Genomic DNA, 23,394 nt, shown 5'->3' on the forward strand with positions numbered 1-23,394 from the left:
GTAAAGCAAGAAAAACAATCAAGCATCCCAGAAAAGTGTTAAAAATAGCCCACGTTAACATATGTAGCTTAAGCGACAAGGTTCATGAAATCAATAATTTGCTAGTAACAGATAACATTCATATTCTGACAATCTCTGAAACTCACTTAGATAATACCTTTGATGATACAGTGGTAGCAATACATGGTTATAAGATCTACAGAAAAGACAGAAATGCCAAAGGTGGAGGTATGGCCGTTTGTATTCAGAACCACATTCCTGTAAAGCTTAGAGAGGATCTCATGATGAATCCTGTTGAAGTAATATGGCTACAGGTTCATCTGCCTCACCTAAAGCCCATTCTGGTGGAAAGCTGCTATAGACCACCAAGTGCTAACAGTCAGTATCTGGATAACATGTGTGAAATGCTTGATAATGTATGTGATATCAATAGAGAGGTACATTTTCTGGGTGATTTAAATATTGACTGGCTTTCATCAGGCTGCCCACTCAAGAGAAAGTCAAACTATAACTAGTGCCTGCAACCTGGTTCAGGTTATCAATCAACCTACCAGGGTAGTGACAAACAGCACAGGAATTAAATAATATAGTAAATAGTATTGATCACATCTTTACAAATGCTCCAGAACTTTGTTTGAAAGCAGTATCCAAATCCATCGGATGTAGTGATCACAATATAGTAGCCGTATCTAGGAAAACCAAAGTTCCAAAGGCTGGGCCTAATATAGTGTATAAGAGGTCATACAATAATTTCTGTAGTGATTCCTATGTTGTTGATGTAAATATTATATGTTGGTCCGTGGTGTGTAATGATGAGCAAACAGACGCTGCACTTGACATATTTATGAAATTGCTTACTCCAGTTACTAATAAACATTCACCCATTAAGAACATGACTGTAAAAACTGGTTGATGAGGAATTGAAAAATGGTATGGTTGAGAGGGATGAGGCAGAAGAAATGGCAAATAGTTCTGGCCGTACAACCGATTGGCAAACGTACTGCAAATTGAGAAATCATGTGACTAAACTGAATAAAAAGAAGAAGAAACTACACTCTGAAACAAAGATAAATGAGTAAAAAGTTTTGGAGCACATTAAATGAAATGTTGGGCAAAAAAGGCAAACTCCATCATTCATTGAATCAGATGTCTCATTCAAGTTTGAATTCCGTAAAGTAATTGTAGAAGAGGAGAAAAGATTATTGTTGTTTATCAACAATGACAAGCCACCGGGGTATGACAACTTGGATGGAAAATTACTGAGGATAATGGCAGATGATATTGCCACTCCTATTTGCCATATCTTCAATTTTAGCCTACTAGAAGTGTGTGCCTTCAAGCCTGGAGAGAAACAAAAGTAATTCCCCTACCTACAGTGCCTTCGGAGAGTATTCAGACCCTTTGACTTTTACCACATTTTGTTAGGTGTTTCATCAATCTACACACAATACCACATAATGACAAAGCAAAAACAGGTTTGTAGAAATTGTTGCTAATTTATTAAAAATAAACAACAGAACTATCATATTTACATAAGTATTGAGACCCTTTACTCATTACTTTGTTGAAGCACCTTTGGCAGCAATTATAAACTCAAATCTTCTTGGGTATGACACTACAAGGTTGGCACAGCTGTATTTGGGGAGTTTCTCCCATTCTTCTCTGCAGATCCTCTCAAGGTCTGTCAGGTTGGTTGGGGAGCGTTAATGCACAGCTATTTTTAGGTTTCTCCAGAGATCTTTGATCGGGTTCAAGTCCGGGCTCTGGCTGGGCCACTCAAGGACATTCAAAGACTTGTCCCGAAGCCACTCCTGCGTTGTCTTGGCTGTGTGCTTAGGGTCGTTGTCCTGTTGGAAAGTGAACCTTCGCCCCAGCCTGAGGTCATGAGCGCTCTGGAGAAGGTTTTCATCAAGGATCTCGCTGTACTTTGTTCCGTTCATCTTTCTCTTGATGCTGAATAGTCTCCCAGTCCCTGCCGCTGAAAAACACCCCCACAGCATGATGCTCCCACCACCATGCTTCACCGTAGGGATGGTGCCAGGTTTCCTACAGACGTGACTCTTGGAATTAAGGCCAAAGAGTTGAGTCTTGGTTTCATCAGACCAGAGAATCTTGTTTCTCATGGTCTGAGAGTCTTTAGGTGCCTTTTGGCAAACTCCAAGCGGGCTGTCATGTGCCTTTTACTGAGGAGTGGCATCCGTCTGGCCACTCTACCATAAAGGCCTCATTGGTGGAGTGCTGCAGAGATGGTTGTCCTTCTGGAAGGTTCTCCCATCTACACAGAGGGACTCTAGAGCTCTGTCAGAGTGACCATTGGGTTCTTGATCACCTCCCTGACCAAGGCCCTTCTCCCCGGGCGGCCAGCTCTAGGAAGTGTCTTGGTGGTTCCAAACTTCTTCCATTTAAGAATGATGAAGGCCACTGTGTTCGTGGGGACCTTCAATGCCGCAGACATGTTTTGGTACCCTTCCCCAGATCTGTGCCTCGACACAATCCTGACTCGGAGGTCTACGGACAATTCCTTCAACCTCATGGCTTGGTTTTGCACTGTCAACTGTGGGACCTTACATAGACAGGTGTGTGCCTTTCGAAATCATGTCCAATCAATTGATTTTACCACAGGTGGACTCCAATCAAGTTGTAAAAACATCTCAAGGATGATCAATGAAAACAGGATGCACCTTAGCTCAATTTCGAGTCTCGTAGCAAAGGGTCTGAATACTTATGTAAATAAGGTATTTCTGTTTTTTATTTTTTATTCATTTGCAAAGATTTCTGAAAACCTGTTTTCATTTGTCATTATTGGGTATTGTGTGTAGATTGCTGAGGATTTAAAAAAATATCCATTTTAGAATAAGGCTTTAACGTAACAAAATGTGGAAAAACTAAAGGGGTCTTAATACTTTTCGAAGGCACTGTAAGAATAGTAAATCCCCCTTTACTGGCTCAAGTAGCCGACCAATCAGCTTGTTACCAACCCTTAGTAAACTTTTGAAAAAAATGGTGTTAGACCAGATAAAATGCTATTTTACAGTAAACAAATTGACAACAGACTTTCAGCACACTTATAGGGAAGGACATTACACACAGCACTTACACAAATGACTGATGATTGGCTGAGAGAAAATGATGATAAAAGATTGTGGGGGCTGTTTTGTTAGACTTCAGTGTGGCTTTTTACATTATTGATCATAGTCTGTTGCTGGAAAAATATATGTGTTATGGCTTTACACACCCTGCTATATTGTGGATAAAGAGTTACCTGTCTAACTCTTTATCCACAGAGGGTGTTCTTTAATGGAAGCCTCTCCAACATAATCCAGGTAGAATCAGGAATTCCCCAGGGCAGCTGTCTAGGCCCCTTACTTTTTTCAATCTTTACTAACGACATGCGGATGACTCAACACTATACACGTCAGCTACTACAGTGACTGAAATGACTGCAACACTTAACAAAGAGCTGCAGTTAGATTCAGAGTGGGTGGCAAGGAATAAGTTAGTCCTAAATATTTCTAAAACTTAAAGCATTATATTTGGGACTAAACTCAGCTAAATCTTGTAATAAATAATGTGGAAATTGAGCAAATTGAGGTGACTAAACTGCTTGGAGTAACCCTGGATTATAAACTGTCATGATCAAAACATATTGATACAACAGTAGCTAGGATGGGGAAAGTCTGTCCATAATAAAGCGCTACTCTTCATTCTTAACAGCACTATCAACAAGGTCCTACAGGCCCTAGTTTTGTAGCACCTGGACTACTGTTCAGTCGTGTGGTCAGGTGCCATAAAGAGGTTCTTAGGAAAATTGCAATTGGCTCAGAACAGGGCAGCACGGCTGGCCCTTGGATGTACACAGAGAGCTAATATTAATAATATGCATGTCAATCTCTCCTGGCTCAAAGTGGAGGAGAGATTGACTTCATCACCACTTGTATTTGTGAGAGGTGTTGACATGTTGAATGCACCGAGCTGTCTGTTTGAACTACTGGCACATTGCTCGGACACCCATGCATACCCCACAAGAAATGCCACCAGAGGTCTCTTCACAGTCCCCAAGTCCAGAACAGACTATGGGAGGTGCACAGTACTACATAGAGCCGTGACTACATGGAACTCTATTCCACATCAATTAACTCATGCAAGCAGTAAAATTAGATAAAAAAAAAAAAAGATATAAATACACCTTATGGAACAGCGGGGACTGTGAAGCAACACAAACATAGGCACAGACACATTCATATAAACACACAATAACATACGCACTATAGACACACCTACACATGGAATTTGTATTGTAGATATTTGGTAGTGGTGGAGTAGGGGCCTGAGGGCACACACTAAATATGTTGTGAAATATGTTATGAATGTATTGTAATGTTTAAAAAAAATTATATCTGCCTTGATTTTGCTGGACCTCAGTAAGAGTAGCTGCTGCCATAATAAATACAAACTATTAACATTTTATTTTTATTTTGATGCAAATTGTTCATCCCAGTTCCTAGCATACAGTTGAAGTCGGAAGTTTACATACACCTTAGCCATATACATTTAAACTCTGTTTTTCACAATTCCTGACATTTAATCAGAGTAAAAATTCCCTGTTTTAGGTCAGTTAGGATCACCACTTTTATTTTAAGAATGTGAAATGTCAGAATAATAGTAGAGAGAATTATTTATTTCAGCTTTTATTTATTTCATCACATTCCCAGTGGGTCAGAAGTTTACATACACTCAATTAGTATTTGGTAGCATTGCCTTTAAATTGTTTAACTTGGGTCAAACGTTTTGGGTAGCCTTCCACAAGCTTCCCACATTAAGTTGGGTGAATTTTGGCCCATTCCTTCTGACAGAGCTGGTGTAACTGAGTCAGTTTTGCAAGCCTCCTTGCTAGCACATGCTTTTTCAGTTCTGCCCACACATGTTCTATAGGATTGAGGTCAGGGCTTTGTGATGGCCACTCCAATACCTTGACTTTGTTGTCCTTAAGCCAATTTTCCACAACTTTGGAAGTATGCTTGGGGTCATTGTCCATTTGGAAGACCCATTTGCGACCAAGCTTTAACTTCCTGACTGATGTCTTGAGATGTTGCTTCAATCTATCCACATAATTTTTTATTTTCCTTCCTCATGATGCCATCTATTTTGTGAAGTGCACCAGTCCCGCCTGCAGCAAAGCACTTCCACAGCATGATGCTGCCACCCCCGCGTTTTCACTGTTGGGATGGTGTTCTTCGGCTTGCAAGCTACCCCCTTTTTCCTCCAAACATAACGATGGTCATTATGGCCAAACAGTTCTATTTTTGTTTCATCAGACCATGTGCAGTTGCAAACCGTAGTCTGGCTTTTTTATGGCGGTTTTGGAGTAGTGGCTTCTTCCTTGCTGAGCGGCCTTTCAGGTTATGTCAATATAGGACTCGTTTAACTGTGGATATAGATACTTTTGTACCTGTTTCCTCCAGCATCTTCACAAGGTCCTTTGCTGTTGTTCTGGGATTGATTTGCACTTTTCGCACCAAAGTACGTCAATCTCTAGGAGACAGAACGCGTCTCCTTCCTGAGCGGTATGACGGTTGCGTGGTCCCATGGTGTTCATACTTGCATACTATTGTTTGTACAGATGAACGTGGTACCTTCAGGCATTTGGAAATTGCTCCCAAGAATGAACCAGACTTGTGGAGTTCTACAATTTTCTTTCTGAGGTCTTGGCTGATTTCTTTTGATTTTTGAAGGTAGGTCTTGAAATACATCCACAGGGACACCTCCAATTGACTCAAATTATGTCAATTAGCTTTTAAAGCCATGACATCATTTTCTGGAATTGTCCAAGCTGTTTAAAGGCACAGTCAACTTAGTGTATGTAAACGTCTGACCCACTGGAATTGTGATACAGTTTATTATAAGTGAAATAATCTGTCTGTAAACAATTGTTGGAAAAATGACTTGTGTCATGAACAAAGTAGATGTCCTAAATGACTTGCCAAAACTATAGTTTGTTTACAAGACATTTGTGGAGTGGTTGAAAAACAAGTTTTAATGATTCCAACCTAAGTGTATGTGAACTTCAGACTTCAACTGTAGGTGCAGGAAGATGTTTTGTGTAAGGGGTGCTGAGTGTGGGTGTTGAGAAAAAAAAAAACATCTTTGCATGCTAGCAATAAAATACCAAATGTGCTGAGTAACGTTAGCAAAGGACAAGATTCGGTAACAGTATCACTGCAACCTAAAGTCAACTGAAATTACATTTACTAAAATGATGCCTGATTATCGAGATGCGGCTGTCAGTGAAAATACAATGCATCTAAAATATGTCACCAGTAGTACATTTACCGTTAATCCCGTAATTTCGTTACATTCATGTATTTTAATGTATGGATTAATTAGGCCTCCATTCTTGGAGAGGAAACATTATTTGCAGATTTCACAACCTGCTACACAGCTTGTTAAATTTTTTTTTTTAAATAATCCATTGTGAATGAAATAATAGTTCCCAGGCTTCCCCAAATATTTAGCGAGCGTTTCAATTATAATGGCAAGTAAAAGATGGGATAGGGGACTTCCCTGTCGATTTAACCAATATTGAACCAGAATCATGTTCATGTTTTCATTACATCTTTATGTTTGAGTGCAACAGCTTTGGGTTATAATGTCCTCTAAATAATTTCAGTAAGAGTTCGCTTGATCATCAATTAGCTCTGTAACAGCATAATATTTAATCTTCAAGTCGCTCTGTAAGATTTTAATAGTTGCCTTTGCTACAATAAATTCCCTGAAAGAGACAATGCACTGTGTAGCAAAAAGCTAGAGACTGCATTGTTGCATAGTTGCAACATCAGCGGTTCTTACATCGCTGAGAGAAGAGTTCTAGAAGAGTTCTAGACACTTTGTTTCCCTCGTTGCTGCTGCTTCCTTCTACTGAAAGACTGCCGTGTTTCCGTCACTTCCTACTGACAAGTGAAAGCCTTTCGCTGGGCCCAGCTCTCTGCTCTCTGCTCTCTGCTCATGATGCATGCTGTCAGCAAAGTGTGGGTCTGTGTGCTAATGCTACGCCAATCACTGCCAGCTTTCATGCCGTTTTGTAATTCATAACATGGCTCCTGCACCGAGGCTGTCAGAGAAAAGCGCTCAGTGTGAGCGTCCCAAGTGCAATACTTTTGACCAGGGCCCATAGGTCTCTGTTCAAAAGTAATGCATTATATAAGGAAGAGGATTCCATTAGGGATGCATCCACTGCCAGTCCCCTGGGGATTATAGTATATCAGGATCAGGACACCCCACTGCCCGTCCCCTGGGGATTATAGTATATCAGGATCAGGACACCCCACTGCCAGTCCCCTGGGGATTATAGTATATCAGGATCAGGACACCCCACTGCCAGTCCCCTGGGGATTATAGTATATCAGGATCAGGACACTCCACTTCCTGTTTTTACTTTCCCTCCCTTCCTTTTGTCTTCTGAGGATCCAGTTGAGTCCAAAACGTGATTTTCTTGTGTTTTATATGTATATTTCCACACTATGAGGTTGGAATAATACTGTGACATTGTGAACATGATGATAACGCCCCTTTAGTGTAAGAGCAGTTTGAAAATACATTTCTGCATGTTTTGGTGTGATGGAGCTTTGGCATATTAGTTAATAGACCAATAAGAAAGAGAGCTCCAAACCTCTCTGCCAATAACAGCTACTTTTCAATTTTCCCCCTCCCCCCTCAGACCACTCCCAGACAGTCCTCGCTAAATTCTTGCTTGTGAAATTGCTCTATGCTCTAATAGCTATTTGTGTTTATTTTTGACCATTTTAATGTAAAACAATCACAGTAAGGTACTTAATTGTTACCCAGATGTTGAGATAAAAAGGCCTGCATTGGACCTTTAATCCTCACTGGATTGCAGAGAATACTCAACACCAGATGACATGCAGAGATTAGGGAGATTAGGGAGATTATTATTTTTATTATTATTATTATATTATTAGTATTTTGTCATTGTTAACCTTCACTGGTGTGAGTCAAAGGAACTAGACCTCACTAAGGAATGTTTTGGAGGAAAGGGATGTCTGTGGTATTTGGTTTGTGACCCTGGCGGGGTTAAGACTAGCTGAGAATAAACAGCTCTGCAGTGGAGGTTTGGTTTGTGCATTATTTTCATTAAAGTTATGATATAAAAAAAAAAAAATGGTTCGCATTGGAAAATGGTATATAATAAATGACCATAGAAACTTCCATGAATAACTATAACGGCACTGTGCATACTTGAAATCTGTTGATATATTCCTATGCATTTTCAATATCTGTACCAAGATATTGAGCTATAATATTAAAGGTCACATACAAAAATCCCATATGCAACTGGCTACATCTTAATTTTGGTCCTCAGCGGTTCGTTATACAGCACAACCCTAGTTAGTAGATGGACACACATTAAACGCATTATGACAATGCAAATCAATTTTAATCTCAGACAAGATCATACTTGACTTTGGCTATTGAAAATTATTTGATGTTCTTCTCATTTTACATTTTAGTCATTTTAGCAGACGCTCTTATCCAGAGCGACATACAGTTATGGATAGCCCGAAACCATGAAATCTGACAGCTAGCCATGAAGAGGGCACTAGGAAGGACGTAGCGACTACTCATTTACGTTTTAGCAGACGCTCTTATCCAGAGCGACTTACAGGAGCAATTAGGGTTAAGTGCCTTGCTCAAGGGCGCATCGACAGATTTTTTCACCTAGTTGGCTTGGGGATTAGAACCAGCGACCTTTCGGTTACTGGCACAACGCTCTTAACCACTAAGCTACCTGCCGCCCACACGTTTCACATGTATACAGACACTGGCCCCATTCATTCTACCGAAGAGAAACACAGCTGATCTCAATATATTATAATGATTTTTGGTGGTTGGGACAGGTATGGGGCTGCCAAACAATTCTGAAGTAAAAACGAATTCCGGAAGTTATAACAAGCTATGAGATTTGCTTTACCTTTAACCTTTTTGAGTGTAGTACAGCATACACTTCCAATAGCTAAATGTTCTCTTTCATGGTTGTTTTATAAAAATGTCTTTCCACCTCATTTTAGAAGCCTCAAGCAACTCACTTAAACTATTCAGTTTGGAGAAATGATCCCTGAAGGTAAAACCTTCAAGTTTTATATTGCAGCCTGGCACAGGAGTCGAGATACTTATGATTTACAGTGTTTTGCAAAAGTATTCATCCCCCTTGGCATTTTTTTTGTTGCATTACAACATGTAATTTAAATGGATTTTTATTTGGATTTCATCTAATGGACATACACAAAATAGTCCAAATTGGTGAAGTGAAATGAAAAAAATAACTTTTTCAAGAAATTCTAAATAATAAATAACGGAAAAGTGGTGTGTGCATATGTATTCACCCCCTTTGCTATGAAGCCCCTAAATAAGATCTGGTGCAACCAATTACCTTCAGAAGTCACATAATTAGTTAAATAAAGTCCACCTGTGCGCAATCTAAGTGTCACATGATCTGTGACATGATCTCAGTATATATATATACACCTGTTCTGAAAGCCCCCAGAGTCTGCAACACCACCAAGCAAGGGGCACCACCAAGCAAGCGGCACCATGAAGACCAAGGAGCTCTCCAAACAGGTCAGGGACAAAGTTATGGAGAAGTACAGATCAGGGTTGGGTTATAAAAAAATATCCGAAACTTTGAACATCCCACTGAGCACCATTAAATAAATAATTAAAAAATGGAAAGAATATGGCACCACAACAAACCTGCCAAGAGAGGGCCGCCCACCGAAACTCACGGTCCAGGCAAGGAGGGCATTAATCAGAGAGGCAACAAAGAGACCAAAGATAACACTGAAGGAGCTGCAAAGCTCCACAGCGGAGATTGGAGCATCTGTCCATAGGACCACTTTAAGCCGTACACTACACAGAGCTGGGCTTTACGGAAGAGTGGCTGACAAAAGCCATTGCTTAAAGAAATAAATAAGTGAACACGTTTGGTGTTCGCCAAAAGGCATGTGGGAGACTCCCCAAACATGTGGAAGAAGGTACTCTGGTCAGATGAGACTAAAATTGAGCTTTTTGGCCATGCTACAGACCCCCCTCAGCCCCGAGCTGTGCCCTGGACACCATATGTGAACTAATTGCTCTATCCTCAGAGTTCGTACTGCTTGGTGACCTAAACTGAGATATGCTTAACACCCCGGCCAACCTACAATCTAAACTAGATGCCCTCAATCTCACTCAAATGATCAACGAACCTACCAGGTACAACCCAAAATCTGTAAACATGGGCACCCTCATAGATATCATCCTGACAAATTTACCCTCTAAATACACCTCCGCTGTCTTCAACCAGGATCTCAGCGATCACTGCCTTATTACCTGCTTCCGTAATGGGTCCGCGGTCAAACGACCACCCCTCATCACTGTCAAACGCTCCCTAAAACACTTTAGCGAGCAGGCCTTTCTAATTGACCTGGCCTGGGTATCCTGGATGGATATTGACCTCATTCCGTCAGTAGAGGATGCCTGGTTGTTCTTTCAAAGTGCTTTCCTCTCAATCTTAAATAAGCATGTTGTCACGGTTTACTAAGCCAGAACCCAGAAGCAGACCAGGACAAGGTGAGTTGAAACGAAGGTGAGTATTTATTTAACAGATTCAAAAAACGATGTAGAATAATCCAGGGGACAGAGCGGGCGGCGGAGATGAGTTGGTGGAGGTGCAGTGGCAGATCCAAGAATGGCTCGGCAGCCGCCGACAACCAGGCAGGGGTTGGGTGAAGGTTCCGGGAGATGGACTGCAGATAGAAACAAAACGGAGGTAAGTACACGGCAAGCCAACAAGGTGCAAAACAACAAAACTAACGCTAGAAAACTCCAAGGTTGATACACTGACAAACATACTGTTCATGGCTAACGATCCGGCAGGGAATGGATGTCAGGTCAGGGCTTAAGAAGGGTGATGATCAGGACCAGGTGTGCAGATCGCTGATGAGATGCAGGTGCGGTTAATCGGGAGATCTCCCGCCTAGCAACGTCGCCCGGCAACCAGGCCGGGAGCGTTCAAGAACCCTCAGGAAACTGGAGATTCCGAGCAGAAAAATGGCAACACAGGCAGGAACCGACTCAGGATGCAGGGTTCATGACAGTACCCCCCCTCCAACGAACGCCACCGGGCGGACTCCCCGGAGCGCCAGGATGGAGGCGCTAGAAGTCACGAAGGAGGTCAGCATCAAGGATCTGGCGCCGAGGAATCCAACTCCTCTCTTCAGGGCCATACCCCTCCCAGTCCACGAGATACTGGAAACCCCGGCCCCGCCGTCTGGAATCCATAATGCGGCGCACCGTGTAGGCAGGACCACCTCCGATCATCCGAGGGGGAGGAGGAGGAGGCGGAGGGGGTAACAGAGGACTGAGGAGAACAGGCTTGAGGCAGGAGACATGAAAGGTGGGATGGACTTTGAGTGTTCTAGGTAACTTGAGTCGAACCGCAACAGGATTGATCACCTTCTCCACCACAAACGGACCAATGAACTTCGGTTACAGTTTCTTAGACTCAGTCCGCAGAGGAAGATCCCGTGTGGCCAACCAGACCCTATCTCCGATGGTATAGGTGGGGGCGGGAATCCGGCGCCGATTCGCCTGGAGCTGATACCGGTCAGAAACTCTAAGGAGGGCCTTTCTGGCCCGATGCCAGGTCCGGTGGCAACGACGAATGTGGGCCTGAACAGAGGGCACTGAAAGATCTCTCTCCTGAGAAGGAAACAAGGGAGATTGGTAGCCATACAGGCACTGGAAGGGAGACATCCCAGTGGCAGATGTAGGCAGAGTATTGTGGGCATACTCAACCCAAGGCAACTGAGAGACCCAGGAGGTGGGGTTGGAGGAGACAAGGCAGCGTAGCGTGGATTCCATCTTCTGGTTGGCTCTCTCCGCCTGACCATTAGATTGGGGGTGAAAACCAGATGTGAGACTGACTGTAGCTCCAATGGCCAAACAGAAAGACTTCCAGACAGCCGAGGTAAACTGAGGGCCACGGTCGGAAACTATGTCACTGGGCAACCCGTGGACCCTGAAAACCTCCCTAACCAGGATCTCGGACGTCTCAGAGGCCGAGTGAAGCTTGGAAATGGGCACAAAGTGGGCGAACTTGCTGAATCTGTCCACGATAGTCAGAATCAATCAATCAATCAATTTTATTTTATATAGCCCTTCGTACATCAGCTAATATCTCGAAGTGCTGTACAGAAACCCAGCCTAAAACCCCAAACAGCTAGTAATGCAGGTGTAGAAGCACGCAACCCAGAGGGCAACCCAGTGACAAAGTCCAGGGCCAGATGCGACCATGGTCGCCGGGGAATAGGGAGGGGGTGAAGCAGTCCAGAGCTGGGCCGGTTGGCACTCTTATTCTGCGCACACACTGGACAGGCAGCAACAAACCTCAGAGTATCTTCTCCCATGGCCGGCCACCAAAATCGTCTGCGAAGTAACGCCATCGTCCGAGCCACGCCAGGGTGACAAGCCATCTTGCTGGCGTGGGACCATTGGAGGACAGCAGAACGAACCGACTCCGGCACAAACAAACGACCGGGTGGACCGTTACCGGGACCGGGCTGCGTCCGAAGGGCCGCCATAACCTCCTCCTCAATCCTCCACATAACTTCTCCCACAACACAGTTCCGGGGAAGAATCGTCTCGGTCTTGGCCCCACTCTCCTCCGTCTTGGAGAACATCCGGGACAAGGCGTCCGCCTTGCCGTTCTTAGACCCAGGTCGGAACGTCAGGGAAAAATTAAAGCGTCCGAAAAACAAAGCCCACCTGGCCTGACGGGAGTTGAGACGTCTAGCCGATTGCACGTAAGCAAGATTCTTGTGGTCGGTCCAGACAATAAACGGTTGCTCCGCCCCCTCCAACCAGTGGCGCCACTCCTCCAAGGCAAGCTTCACCGCGAGAAGCTCCCGGTTACCCACATCGTAGTTCCTCTCCGCAGATGAAAGACGACGAGAGTAGTAGGCGCAGGGATGGAGTTTCCCGTCAGTGGAGCATCGCTGGGACAGGATGGCGCCAACCCCCACATCAGACGCATCCACTTCCACGACGAACTGACGGGCCGTGTCAGGTTGAGAGAGAATCGGTGCGTTGGTGAATCGCCTCTTCAAATCCAGGAACGCTCGGTCCGCCTCAGGATTCCAACTGAAGGTCCTGGTAATGGAAGTCAGGGCAGTTAAAGGAGCGGCCACACGGCTGTAATCCCGGATGAATCTGCGATAGAAATTTGCAAACCCCAGAAACCTCTGGAGCTGCAATCTCGTACCGGGCTGGGCCCATTCCAGAACCGCCCTAACCTTCTCCTGGTCCATCCTAATCTCTCCCCTGGAGATGCTGTACCCGAGGAAGGATGTAGTGTGGGCGTGAAATTCGCACTTCTCGGCCTTCACGAACAGGCGATTCTCCAACAATCGCTGCAGAACCTGCCTGACATGCTGGACGTGGCTGGAAGGTTCCTTCGAGAAGATAAGAATGTCATCCAGGTAAACAAACACAAAGAGACCGATCATATCTCTCAGGACATCATTAACCATACTCTGGAACACTGCTGGAGCGTTGGTCAGTCCAAACGGCATCACCTGATACTTGAAGTGACCCATCGGTGTATTGAAACCCGTCAACCACTCGTCCCCCTCTCTGATCCGGACCAGGTGATACGCATTGCGTAGGTCTAGCTTGGTGAACACAGTAGCACCCTGTAAGGAGTCGAAGGCAGAGCTCATCAAGGGCAGGGGATACTTGTTCTTGACCGTGATATCATTCAACCCCCGATAATCAATACACGGTCGAAGAGAGCCATCCTTCTTACCCACAAAGAAGAAACCTGCCCCCAGGGGTGATGACGAGGGACGAATGAGACCAGCAGCTAGGGACTCCTTGATGTAGGTCTCCAAAGCCTCACGTTCAGGTCGGGAGATGCTGTATAACCGTCCCTTGGGATAGACAGCTCCAGGGAACAGGTTTATGGCACAATCATATGGTCGGTGTGGAGGGAGTGACAGAGCCCTCTGCTTACTGAACACTTCCCCCAAATTGTGATATGTCTCGGGAACCAGGGACAAATCTGGGGGTTTAGCCTCAATCACCTGACTGGGAACAGAATGGGAACAGGCAGTCTTGAAGCAGTTAGCATGACAATCAAGGCTCCAACTAGTTACCTTGCCAGTCACCCAATCGAACGTGGGATTGTGTTCTTTCAGCCAGGGGTATCCAAGGACCAGAGGAACATGGGAAGAAGGCAGAATGAAGAATGAGATCACCTCAGAATGATTCCCTGACAACAGCATCTTAACCGGTTCAGTCCTCATCGTGATACGTGCCAGACTACTGCCGTTCAGAGTGGTAGCTTCAATGGCTTCCGGTAATCGCTCCTTGGAAAGCCCCAGCTGTTCCACCACTTCGGCATCAATAAAGCTTCCATCGGCACCTGAATCGACGAAAGCGTTAATCACTAAACTCTGATTTCTGTTCATGAGGGTAGCCGGGAAACGGGGTCTGACAGAGGTATTGAGAGGTTGAAACTGGCTCGCTAAAAGTCCTCCCAACTTTAACGAGCCGAGCAGTTTGACGACCGCCGGGGACAAGTGGAGATGTAATGTCCCGAACTACCACAGTAGAGGCAGCAGTTGGTCTTACGTCTATGTTGGCGCTCCTCCTTGGTTAACCCGTGCCGCCCCACTTGCATGGGTTCAGAATCTGGAGGCAGGACCTCTCCACTAATCCTGTGTGGTGGACAATGATCGACGTATTCTGGTCCACCCCCTGACCCGACTGGGAACTGAGAAGCTGATTGATTGGACGGGCCCCATTGCTTCTCCCTCCTTCTCTCTCGAACTCTGCTATCCACCCGAATAGACAAGGCTACCAAGCTGTCCAGGTCACTAGGCTCCGGATAGGAGATCAACTCATCCTTGAGCTGCTCCGACAGCCCCTGGTAAAAGGCCGCTTTCAGAGACTCCTCATTCCACCCACTCTCCACAGCCAAAGTCCTGAACTCGATCACGAAATCGGCAACGCTGCGAGTTCCTTGGCGAAGCGAAAACAGGCGCCTAGCTGCGTCCATACCTCGGACGGGATGGTCAAATAGCTTCCTCATCTCGGCCGTGAACTCTTGGTATGAAGCCATGCAGGTGTCCTGTCGTTCCCAAACGGCTGAAGCCCACTCCAGAGCTCGACCACGCAGCAACTCAATGACAAAGGCTATCCTAGCCTTGTCTGTGGCATAAGAGTGGGGCTGTAGATCGAACACTAACCCACACTGCATAAGGAAAGAACGGCATCTTCCCAACTCCCCCTCATATTTATCTGGCGTCGGAACCTTGGGCTCACGGAAGGGCACAGCTCCAGAAGCGGCAGGCGAGATGGGTGAAACCGGTCGTGGATTCTCCACCGGCAAACTGAGCTGAGCCTGGATCTTCGTCAGACTGGTAGAAAAGTTCCGAACGGACAATGCTATCTCCTGTAGTGCCGTGCTATGTTGTCCCAACATCTTCTCCTGATGGGTAATGGCATGGCGAACAGAGTCCAGGTCCGCTGGGTTCATTTCTGGCCGGATCGTTCTGTCACGGTTTACTAAGCCAGAACCCAGAAGCAGACCAGGACAAGGTGAGTTGAAACGAAGGTGAGTATTTATTTAACAGATAAAAAAAAAAACAATGTAGAATAATCCAGGGGACAGAGCGGGCGGCGGAGATGAGTTGGTGGAGGTGCAGTGGCAGATCCAAGAATGGCTCGGCAGCCGCCGACAACCAGGCAGGGGTTGGGTGAAGGTTCCGGGAGATGGACTGCAGATAGAAACAAAACGGAGGTAAGTACACGGCAAGCCAACAAGGTGCAAAACAACAAAACTAACGCTAGAAAACTCCAAGGCTGATACACTGACAAACATACTGTTCATGGCTAACGATCCGGCAGGGAATGGATGTCAGGTCAGGGCTTAAGAAGGGTGATGATCAGGACCAGGTGTGCAGATCGCTGATGAGATGCAGGTGCGGTTAATCAGGAGATCTCCCGCCTAGCAACGTCGCCCGGCAACCAGGCCGGGAGCGTTCAAGAACCCTCAGGAAACTGGAGATTCCGAGCAGAAAAATGGCAACACAGGCAGGAACCGACTCAGGATGCAGGGTTCATGACACATGTCCCATTCAAAAAATTCAGAACTAAGAACAGATATAGACCCTGGTTCTCCTCAGACTTGACTACCGTTGACCAGCACAAAAACATCCTGTGGCATACTGCATTAGTATCGAACAGCCCCCGCCATATGCAGCTTTCAGGGAAGTCAGGAACCAATATACACAATCAGTTAGGAAAGCAAAGGCTAGCTTTTTCAAACAGAAATGTGCATCCTGTAGCACTAACTCCAAAATGTTTTGGGACACTGTAAAGTCCATGGAGAATAAGAGCACCTCCTCCCAACTGAAACTGAAAGTTTTTGAAAGCCAAATTAACAAAAAGATCACCGACCATTTCGAATCCCACCGTACCTTCTCCGCTATGCAATCTGGTTTCCGAGCTGGTCATGGGTGCACCTCAGCCATGCTCAAGGTCCTAAACGATATTATAACCGCGATTGATAAAAGACAGTACTGCGCAGCCGTCTTCATCGACCTGGCCAAGGCTTTCACTCTGTCAACCACCGCATTCTTATTGGCAGACTAAATAGCCTTGGTTTCTCAAATGACTGCCTCGCCTGGTTCACCAACTACTTCTCAGATAGAGATCAATGTGTCAAATCGGAGAGGGCCTGTTGTCTGGACCTCTGGCAGTCTCTATGGGGGTGCCACAGGGTTCAATTCTCGGGCCGACTCTACTCTCTGTGTATATCAATGATGTCGCTCTTGCTGCTGGTGACGCTCGGATCCACCTCTATGCGGACAACACCATTTTGTATACATCTGGCCCATCATTGGACACTGTGTTAACAAACCTCTAAATGAGTTTCAATGCCATACAACACTCCTTCCGTAGCCTCCAACTGCTCTTAAACACTAGTAAAACGAAATGCATGCTCTTCAACCGAATGCTGCTTGCACCCGCCCACCCGACTAGAATCACTACTCTCGGCGGGTCTGACCTAGAGTATGTGGACAACTACAAACTCTCCTTCCAGACTCACATTAAGCATCTCCAATCAAAAGTTAGATCTAGAATCGGCTTCCTATTTCGCAACAAAGCCTCCTTCACTCATGCTGCCAAACATGCCCTCGTAAAACTGACTATCCTACCGATCCTTGACTTCGGCGATGTCATTTACAAAATAGCCTCCAACACTCTACTCAGCAAATTGGATGTAGTCTATCACAGTGCCATCCATTTTGTCACCAAAGCCCCATATACTACCCACATATTCGTCGCCAAACCCACTGGCTCCAGGTCATCTATAAATCACTGCTAGGCAAATCCCTGTCTTATCTTAGCTCACTGGTCACCATAGCAACACCCACCCGTAGTCTGCGCTCCAGCAGGTATATCTCACTGGTCATCCCCAAAGCCAACACCTCCTTTGGCCGCCATTCCTTCCAGTTCTCTGCTGCCAATGACTGGAACAAACTGCAAAAATCTCTGAAGCTGGAGACTCTTATCTCCCTCACTAACTTTAGGCGTCAGTTGTCAGAGCAGCTTACCGATCACTGCACCTGTACACAGCCCATCTGAAATTAGCCAACCCAACTACCTCATCCCCATATTGCTATTTATTTTGCTAATTTGCACCCCAGTATCTCTATTTGCACATCATCTTCTGCACATCTATCACTCCAGTGTTAATACTAATTGTAATTATTTTGCACTATGCCCTATTTATTGCCTTACCTCCATCTTTACTACATTCGCACACACTGTATATATATTTTCTGTTGTATTTTTGACTTTTGTTTACCCCATATGTAACTCTGTGTTGTTGTTGTTTTTATCGCACTGCTTTGCTTTATCTTGGCCAGGTCGCAGTTGTAAATGAGAACTTGTTCTCAACTGGCTTACCTGGTTAAATAAAGGTTAAATAAAAAAATGCTATGTCTGGCGCAAACCCAACACCTCTCATCACCCCGAGAACACCATCCCCACAGTGAAGCATGGTGGTGGCAGCATCATGCTGTGGGGATGTTTTTCATCGGCAGGGACTGGGAAACTGGTCAGAATTGAAGGAATGATGGATGGCGCTAAATACAGGGAAATTATTGAGGGAAACCTGTTTCTGTCTTCCAGAGATTTGAGACTGGGACAGAGGTTCACCTTCCAGCAGGAGAATGACCCTAAGCATACTGCTAAAGCAACACTTGAGTGGTTTAAAGGGAAACATTTAAATGTCTTGGAATAGCCTAGTCAAAGCCCATACCTCAATCCAATTGAGAATCTGTGGTATGACTTAAAAATTGCTGTACACCAGCGGAACCCATCCAACTTGAAGGAGCTGGAGCAGTTTTGCCTTTAAGAATGTGCCAAGCTTATAGAGACATACCCCAAGAGACTTGCAGCTGTAATTGCTGCAAAAGGTGGGGGGGGGGGGGTGAATAGTTATGCACACTCAAGTTTTCTGTTATTTTTTTGTCTTATTTCCTGTTTGTTTCACAATAAAAAATATTTTGCGTATTCGAAGTGGTAGGCATATTGTGTAAATGAAATGATACAAACCCCTCCAAAAAAATTAATTTTAATTCCAGGTTGTAAGGCAACAAAATAGGAAAAATGTAAATAATAAATAAGGTAAATAATGACTTTGCCGTCAGACCATACACCCTGAGGCATTACTAACCTATGCAGTGCTAACAACGTTCATTCAAGTAGCTATAGGTAGGAGATTGCATTGAGTTCGTAGTTGGTAGGATTGTGTGAAGAATGGATCACTTTCTCCATGGAGGAGTACGGACAACCCCTGTATGGGTAAAGAAGACACAAACACCTTACTCCAATACCTATAGTCATTATTGATAATGATGGTACTTTTGAATGTCAGCACATAGTGATGTAATGTTTTGTCCTCAAAGAAATACAAGTACTATAACCTATTTTCAGAGAATATTAAAAAAAAAATAACCAAATGGTTTTATTTCATGTTGATACATTCTTGGACAACACCACATAAAAGTTGCATGAGTGGCCAAACATATATATATATATTTTTTTATCTCCCACAACATTGGCACATAAGCAGCAAGGGCAACGTGAACATACTTAGTACAAACAGTATAAAACATACATGCTTTTAAATTTTTTTGACTGTTTTGTTTTTAAATATATATTCATGTTATTTTCCCCCACAATTCTTCCATAGTTGCAGGGCATTAAGAAAACTCCAAGACAAATTAAAGCCATATTCTACCTTCAGTGAGAAAATGTCAACCCCAAAAATTTATTATAATAATAATAATAATAATAATAATAATAATAATAATAATAATAATCTTGTATGCCATTAAGAGCATGCCTAGTGAATCACGTGTTGTGAAATGTCCATATATTTTTTTTTTTACTTAATCTTAACATCAAACATAGCAGGCATGCATTGACAACTTCAACACGGTGACAGAAACCTTTTTAAATCTGAAAACCACTGGAGTCACTGGAGTTTTTATATCAAGCTAATAAAGCCTTGACTGGACTGGGCTGGAGCTCTCTATTAGTCACATTAAAAACACAGTCGATGGTCAATATACTGTACCCCCTTCAACATACTGAAAACACAGTCGATGGTCAATATACTGTACCCCTTCAACATACTGAAAACACAGTCGATGGTCAATATACTGTACCCCCTTCAACATACTGAAAACACAGCCGATGGTCAATATACTGTACCCCCTTCAACATACTGAAAACACAGCCGATGGTCAATATACTGTACCCCCTTCAACATACTGAAAACACAGTCGATGGTCAATATACTGTACCCCCTTCAACATACTGAAAACACAGCCGATGGTCAATATACTGTACCCCCTTCAACATACTGAAAACATGTAGAAACCCTTCAACACACATATATAAGGGAATGTTAAATAAAATACTGTACGTCTTTCTTGTGGGCCCACATACAGCCAAATCAAAAACATGAAAAAAATACTTGACATCTCAGAGACAAGAATATGGCTTTAATTGAATGTGCATCCAAGAAGCAAAGAAGAAAAAAATAGACAAGAAGAATTAGAGATCTTTAAAAAAAAAATCAAATGTAACAGATAGGTCAATAGAAGCACAAACTTTTTTTCGACAGGAATTTTGGAAAACTTGCAATTTGGAAGGACATTAAAAGACAAGAAACAGCCCCATGGCAGGTGCAGACAGGTACAAGTACAGGTGAGTCCTCCAGTACAGGTGAGTCCTGCAGTACAGGTGAGTCCTCCAGGACAGGTGAGTCCTCCAGTACAGGTGAGTCCTGCAGTACAGGTGAGTCCTCCAGTACAGGTGAGTCCTCCGGTACAGGTGAGTCCTCCGGTACAGGTGAGTCCTCCGGTACAGGTGAGTCCTCCTGCAGCAGCCAGTGTACCTGCGGGGGGGGCAGCGGGGGGCCAGCTCTGGAGGGGTCTGCAGAGACCAACACTAATCCCGAGGAGGAACAAAGGGGTGTTTGTAGAAACCAGCAGGCAGGGACTGTGCATTGTCCCATACAGCAGTATAATTCTCTGCTTCTTTTTTTTCTCTCCTCTGTAATCATTTCGCAAAAACAAATTATTTTCTCTATTATTTTTTTTTACTCCCATCAGAACCGTCCATCTTGATTTTCTTTAAACTTTTTCTTGAAGTTTTCCGCCCTAGTCCCCGTCTCTTTTTGGTCTTTTCCATTCTCATCGTAGCCATGATAAAACGTCAGTTGGCCAATCAGAATCCTCTGGTTAAAAGGGAAGCTGTAGAACCCCAGAACCCAGTCAATGTCCCTGTCTTGTTCTGGAGTTCTGGGGGGTTCTGAGGGTTCCGGGGTGTGAGTGGGCAGGAAAGCAGTATGGACATAAACATCGTTTGGATTTCCTTTATGTTGCCAAAAGGGGCAGGAAGGGCAGGAGACCAAGCATCTCCATCCACCATGTCCTTCTCTCTGATGACGGCTCTTAGATCACAATGTTATTGTAGCTCACATATTTCTTCTTTGCTGCCGGACCTGGAGAGGAGATAAGAAAAATATGTTTTTCACATGGGCTATAAATGGTTCAGAGTTTTTCTTATTTCTTCTTTGTGATCTGACATGCACAAAATAGCATTGCAAGCAGGAGCTACAGTGAGAGAAAAATTGTATTTGATCCCCTGCTGATTTTGTACGTTTGCCCACTGACAAAGACATGATCAGTCTATACTTTTAATGCTAGGTTAATTTGAAAAGTGAGAGACAGAAAAACGCATGTCAAAAATGTTAAAAATTGATTTGCATTTTAATGAGTGAAATAAGTATTTGACCCCTCTGCAAAACATGACTTAGTACTTGGTGGCAAAACCCTTGTTAGCAATCACAGAGGTCAGACGTTTCTTGTAATTGGCCACCAGGTTTGCACACATCTCAGGAGGGATTTTGTTCCATTCCTCTTTGCAGATCTTCTCCAAGTCATTAAGGTTTCGAGGCTGACGTTTGGCAACTCGAACCTTCAGCTCCCTCCACAGATTATATATGGGATTAAGGTCTGGAGACTTGCTAGGCCACTCCAGGACCTTAATGTGCTACTTCTTGAGCCACTCCTTTGTTGCCTTGGCCGTGTGTTTTGGGTCATTGTCATGCTGGAATACCCATCCACGACCCATTTTCAATGCCCTGGCTGAGGGAAGGAGGTTCTCACCCAAGATTTGACGGTACATGGCCCCGTCCATCGTCCCTTTGATGCGGTGAAGTTGTCCTGTCCCCTTAGCAGAAAAACACCCCCAAAGCATAATGTTTCCACCTCCATGTTTGACGGCGGGGATGGTGTTCTTGGGGTCATAGGCAGCATTCCTCCTCCTCCAAACACGGCGAGTTGAGTTGATGCCAAAGAGCTCCATTTTGGTCTCATCTGACCACAACATTTTCACCCAGTTCTCCTCTGAATCATTCAGATGTTCATTGGCAAACTTCAGACGGGCATGTATATGTGTTTCTTGAGCAGGGGAACCTTGCGGGCGCTGCAGGATTTCAGTAGTGTGTTACGAATTGTTTTCTTGGTGACTATGGTCCCAGCTGCCTTGAGATCATTGACAAGATCCTCCCGTGTAGTTCGGGGCTGATTCCTCACCATTCTCATGATCATTGCAACTCCACGAGGTGAGATTGTGCATGGAGCCCCAGGCCAAGGGAGATTGACAGTTCTTTTGTGTTTCTTCAATTTGCAAATAATCGCACCAACTGTTGTCACCTTCTCACCAAGCTGCTTGGAGATGGTCTTGTAGCCCATTCCAGCCTTGTATAGGTATACAATCTTGTCCCTGACATCCTTGGAGAGCTCTTTGGTCTTGGCCATGGTGGAGAGTTTGGAATCTGATTGATTGATTGCTTCTGTGGACAGGTGTCTTTTATACAGGTAACAAACTGAGATTAGGAACACACCCTTTAAGAGTGTGCTCCTAATCTCAGCTCGTTACCTGTATAAAAGACACCTGGGAGCCAGAAATCTTTCTGATTGAGAGGGGGTCAAATACTCATTAAAATGCAAATTTATTTATAACATTTTTGACATGGGATTTTATGGATTTTTCTGAATAAAACACATAGTGTATTGTGTAGGCTAGGGATACGTATGAACGAATGAATGGAACAGCTATAACTGCAGGACAATATGGGAAACAACTCTTCATCTGACAGTTGAGGTATCTAACAACACCCTGTATGACGCATTACCTTACCTACAGTGCCTTCAGAAAGTATTCACACCCCTTGACTTATTCCCCATTTTGTTGTGTTACAGCCTGAATTTAAAATGGATTAAATGTAGATTTTTTTTTTTTTTTGTCAGTGGCCTACACACAATACCCCAAAATGTCAAAGTGGAATGATCTTTTTACACATTTTTACAAATTAATTACAAATGAAAAGCTGAAATGTCTTGCGTCAATAAGTATTTAACCCCTTTGTTATGGCAAACCTAAATAAGTTCTGGAGTAAAAATGTGCTTAAGTCACATAATACGTTGCATTGACTCACTCTATGTGCAATAATAGTGTTTAACATTACTTTTTAATGACTACCTCATCCCTGTACCCCACACATACAATCATCTGTAATTTGAGCAGTGATTTTCAAGCACATTTTCAACCTCATAGACCAGGGAGGTTTTCCATTGCCTCGCAAATAAGGACACATATTGGTAGACGGGAAAAAACATAAAAAGCAGACATTGAATATCCCTTTGAGCATGGTGAAGTTATTAATTACAATTTGGATGGTGTATCAAT

The 23,394-nt window shown here is 44.1% G+C and overlaps 1 protein-coding gene across 1 annotated transcript in view; it reads right to left on the reverse strand.

The window, feature by feature from the left end:
- Positions 1–20,118: 20,118 nt before the first annotated feature.
- The window catches only part of LOC121574703 (metabotropic glutamate receptor 7-like), a 318,674-nt gene continuing 315,398 nt past the window's right edge, over positions 20,119–23,394 (reverse strand). The window contains exon 11 of the mRNA XM_041887245.2: positions 20,119–21,142. Within this exon, the coding sequence (XP_041743179.2) occupies positions 21,093–21,142 (50 nt within the window). The 3' untranslated portion in view covers positions 20,119–21,092. The remainder of the gene's footprint in view (positions 21,143–23,394) is intronic.

This window comes from Coregonus clupeaformis, chromosome 10 (genome assembly GCF_020615455.1).
Source record: "Coregonus clupeaformis isolate EN_2021a chromosome 10, ASM2061545v1, whole genome shotgun sequence".
In the NCBI taxonomy this organism is placed as follows: domain Eukaryota; kingdom Metazoa; phylum Chordata; class Actinopteri; order Salmoniformes; family Salmonidae; genus Coregonus; species Coregonus clupeaformis.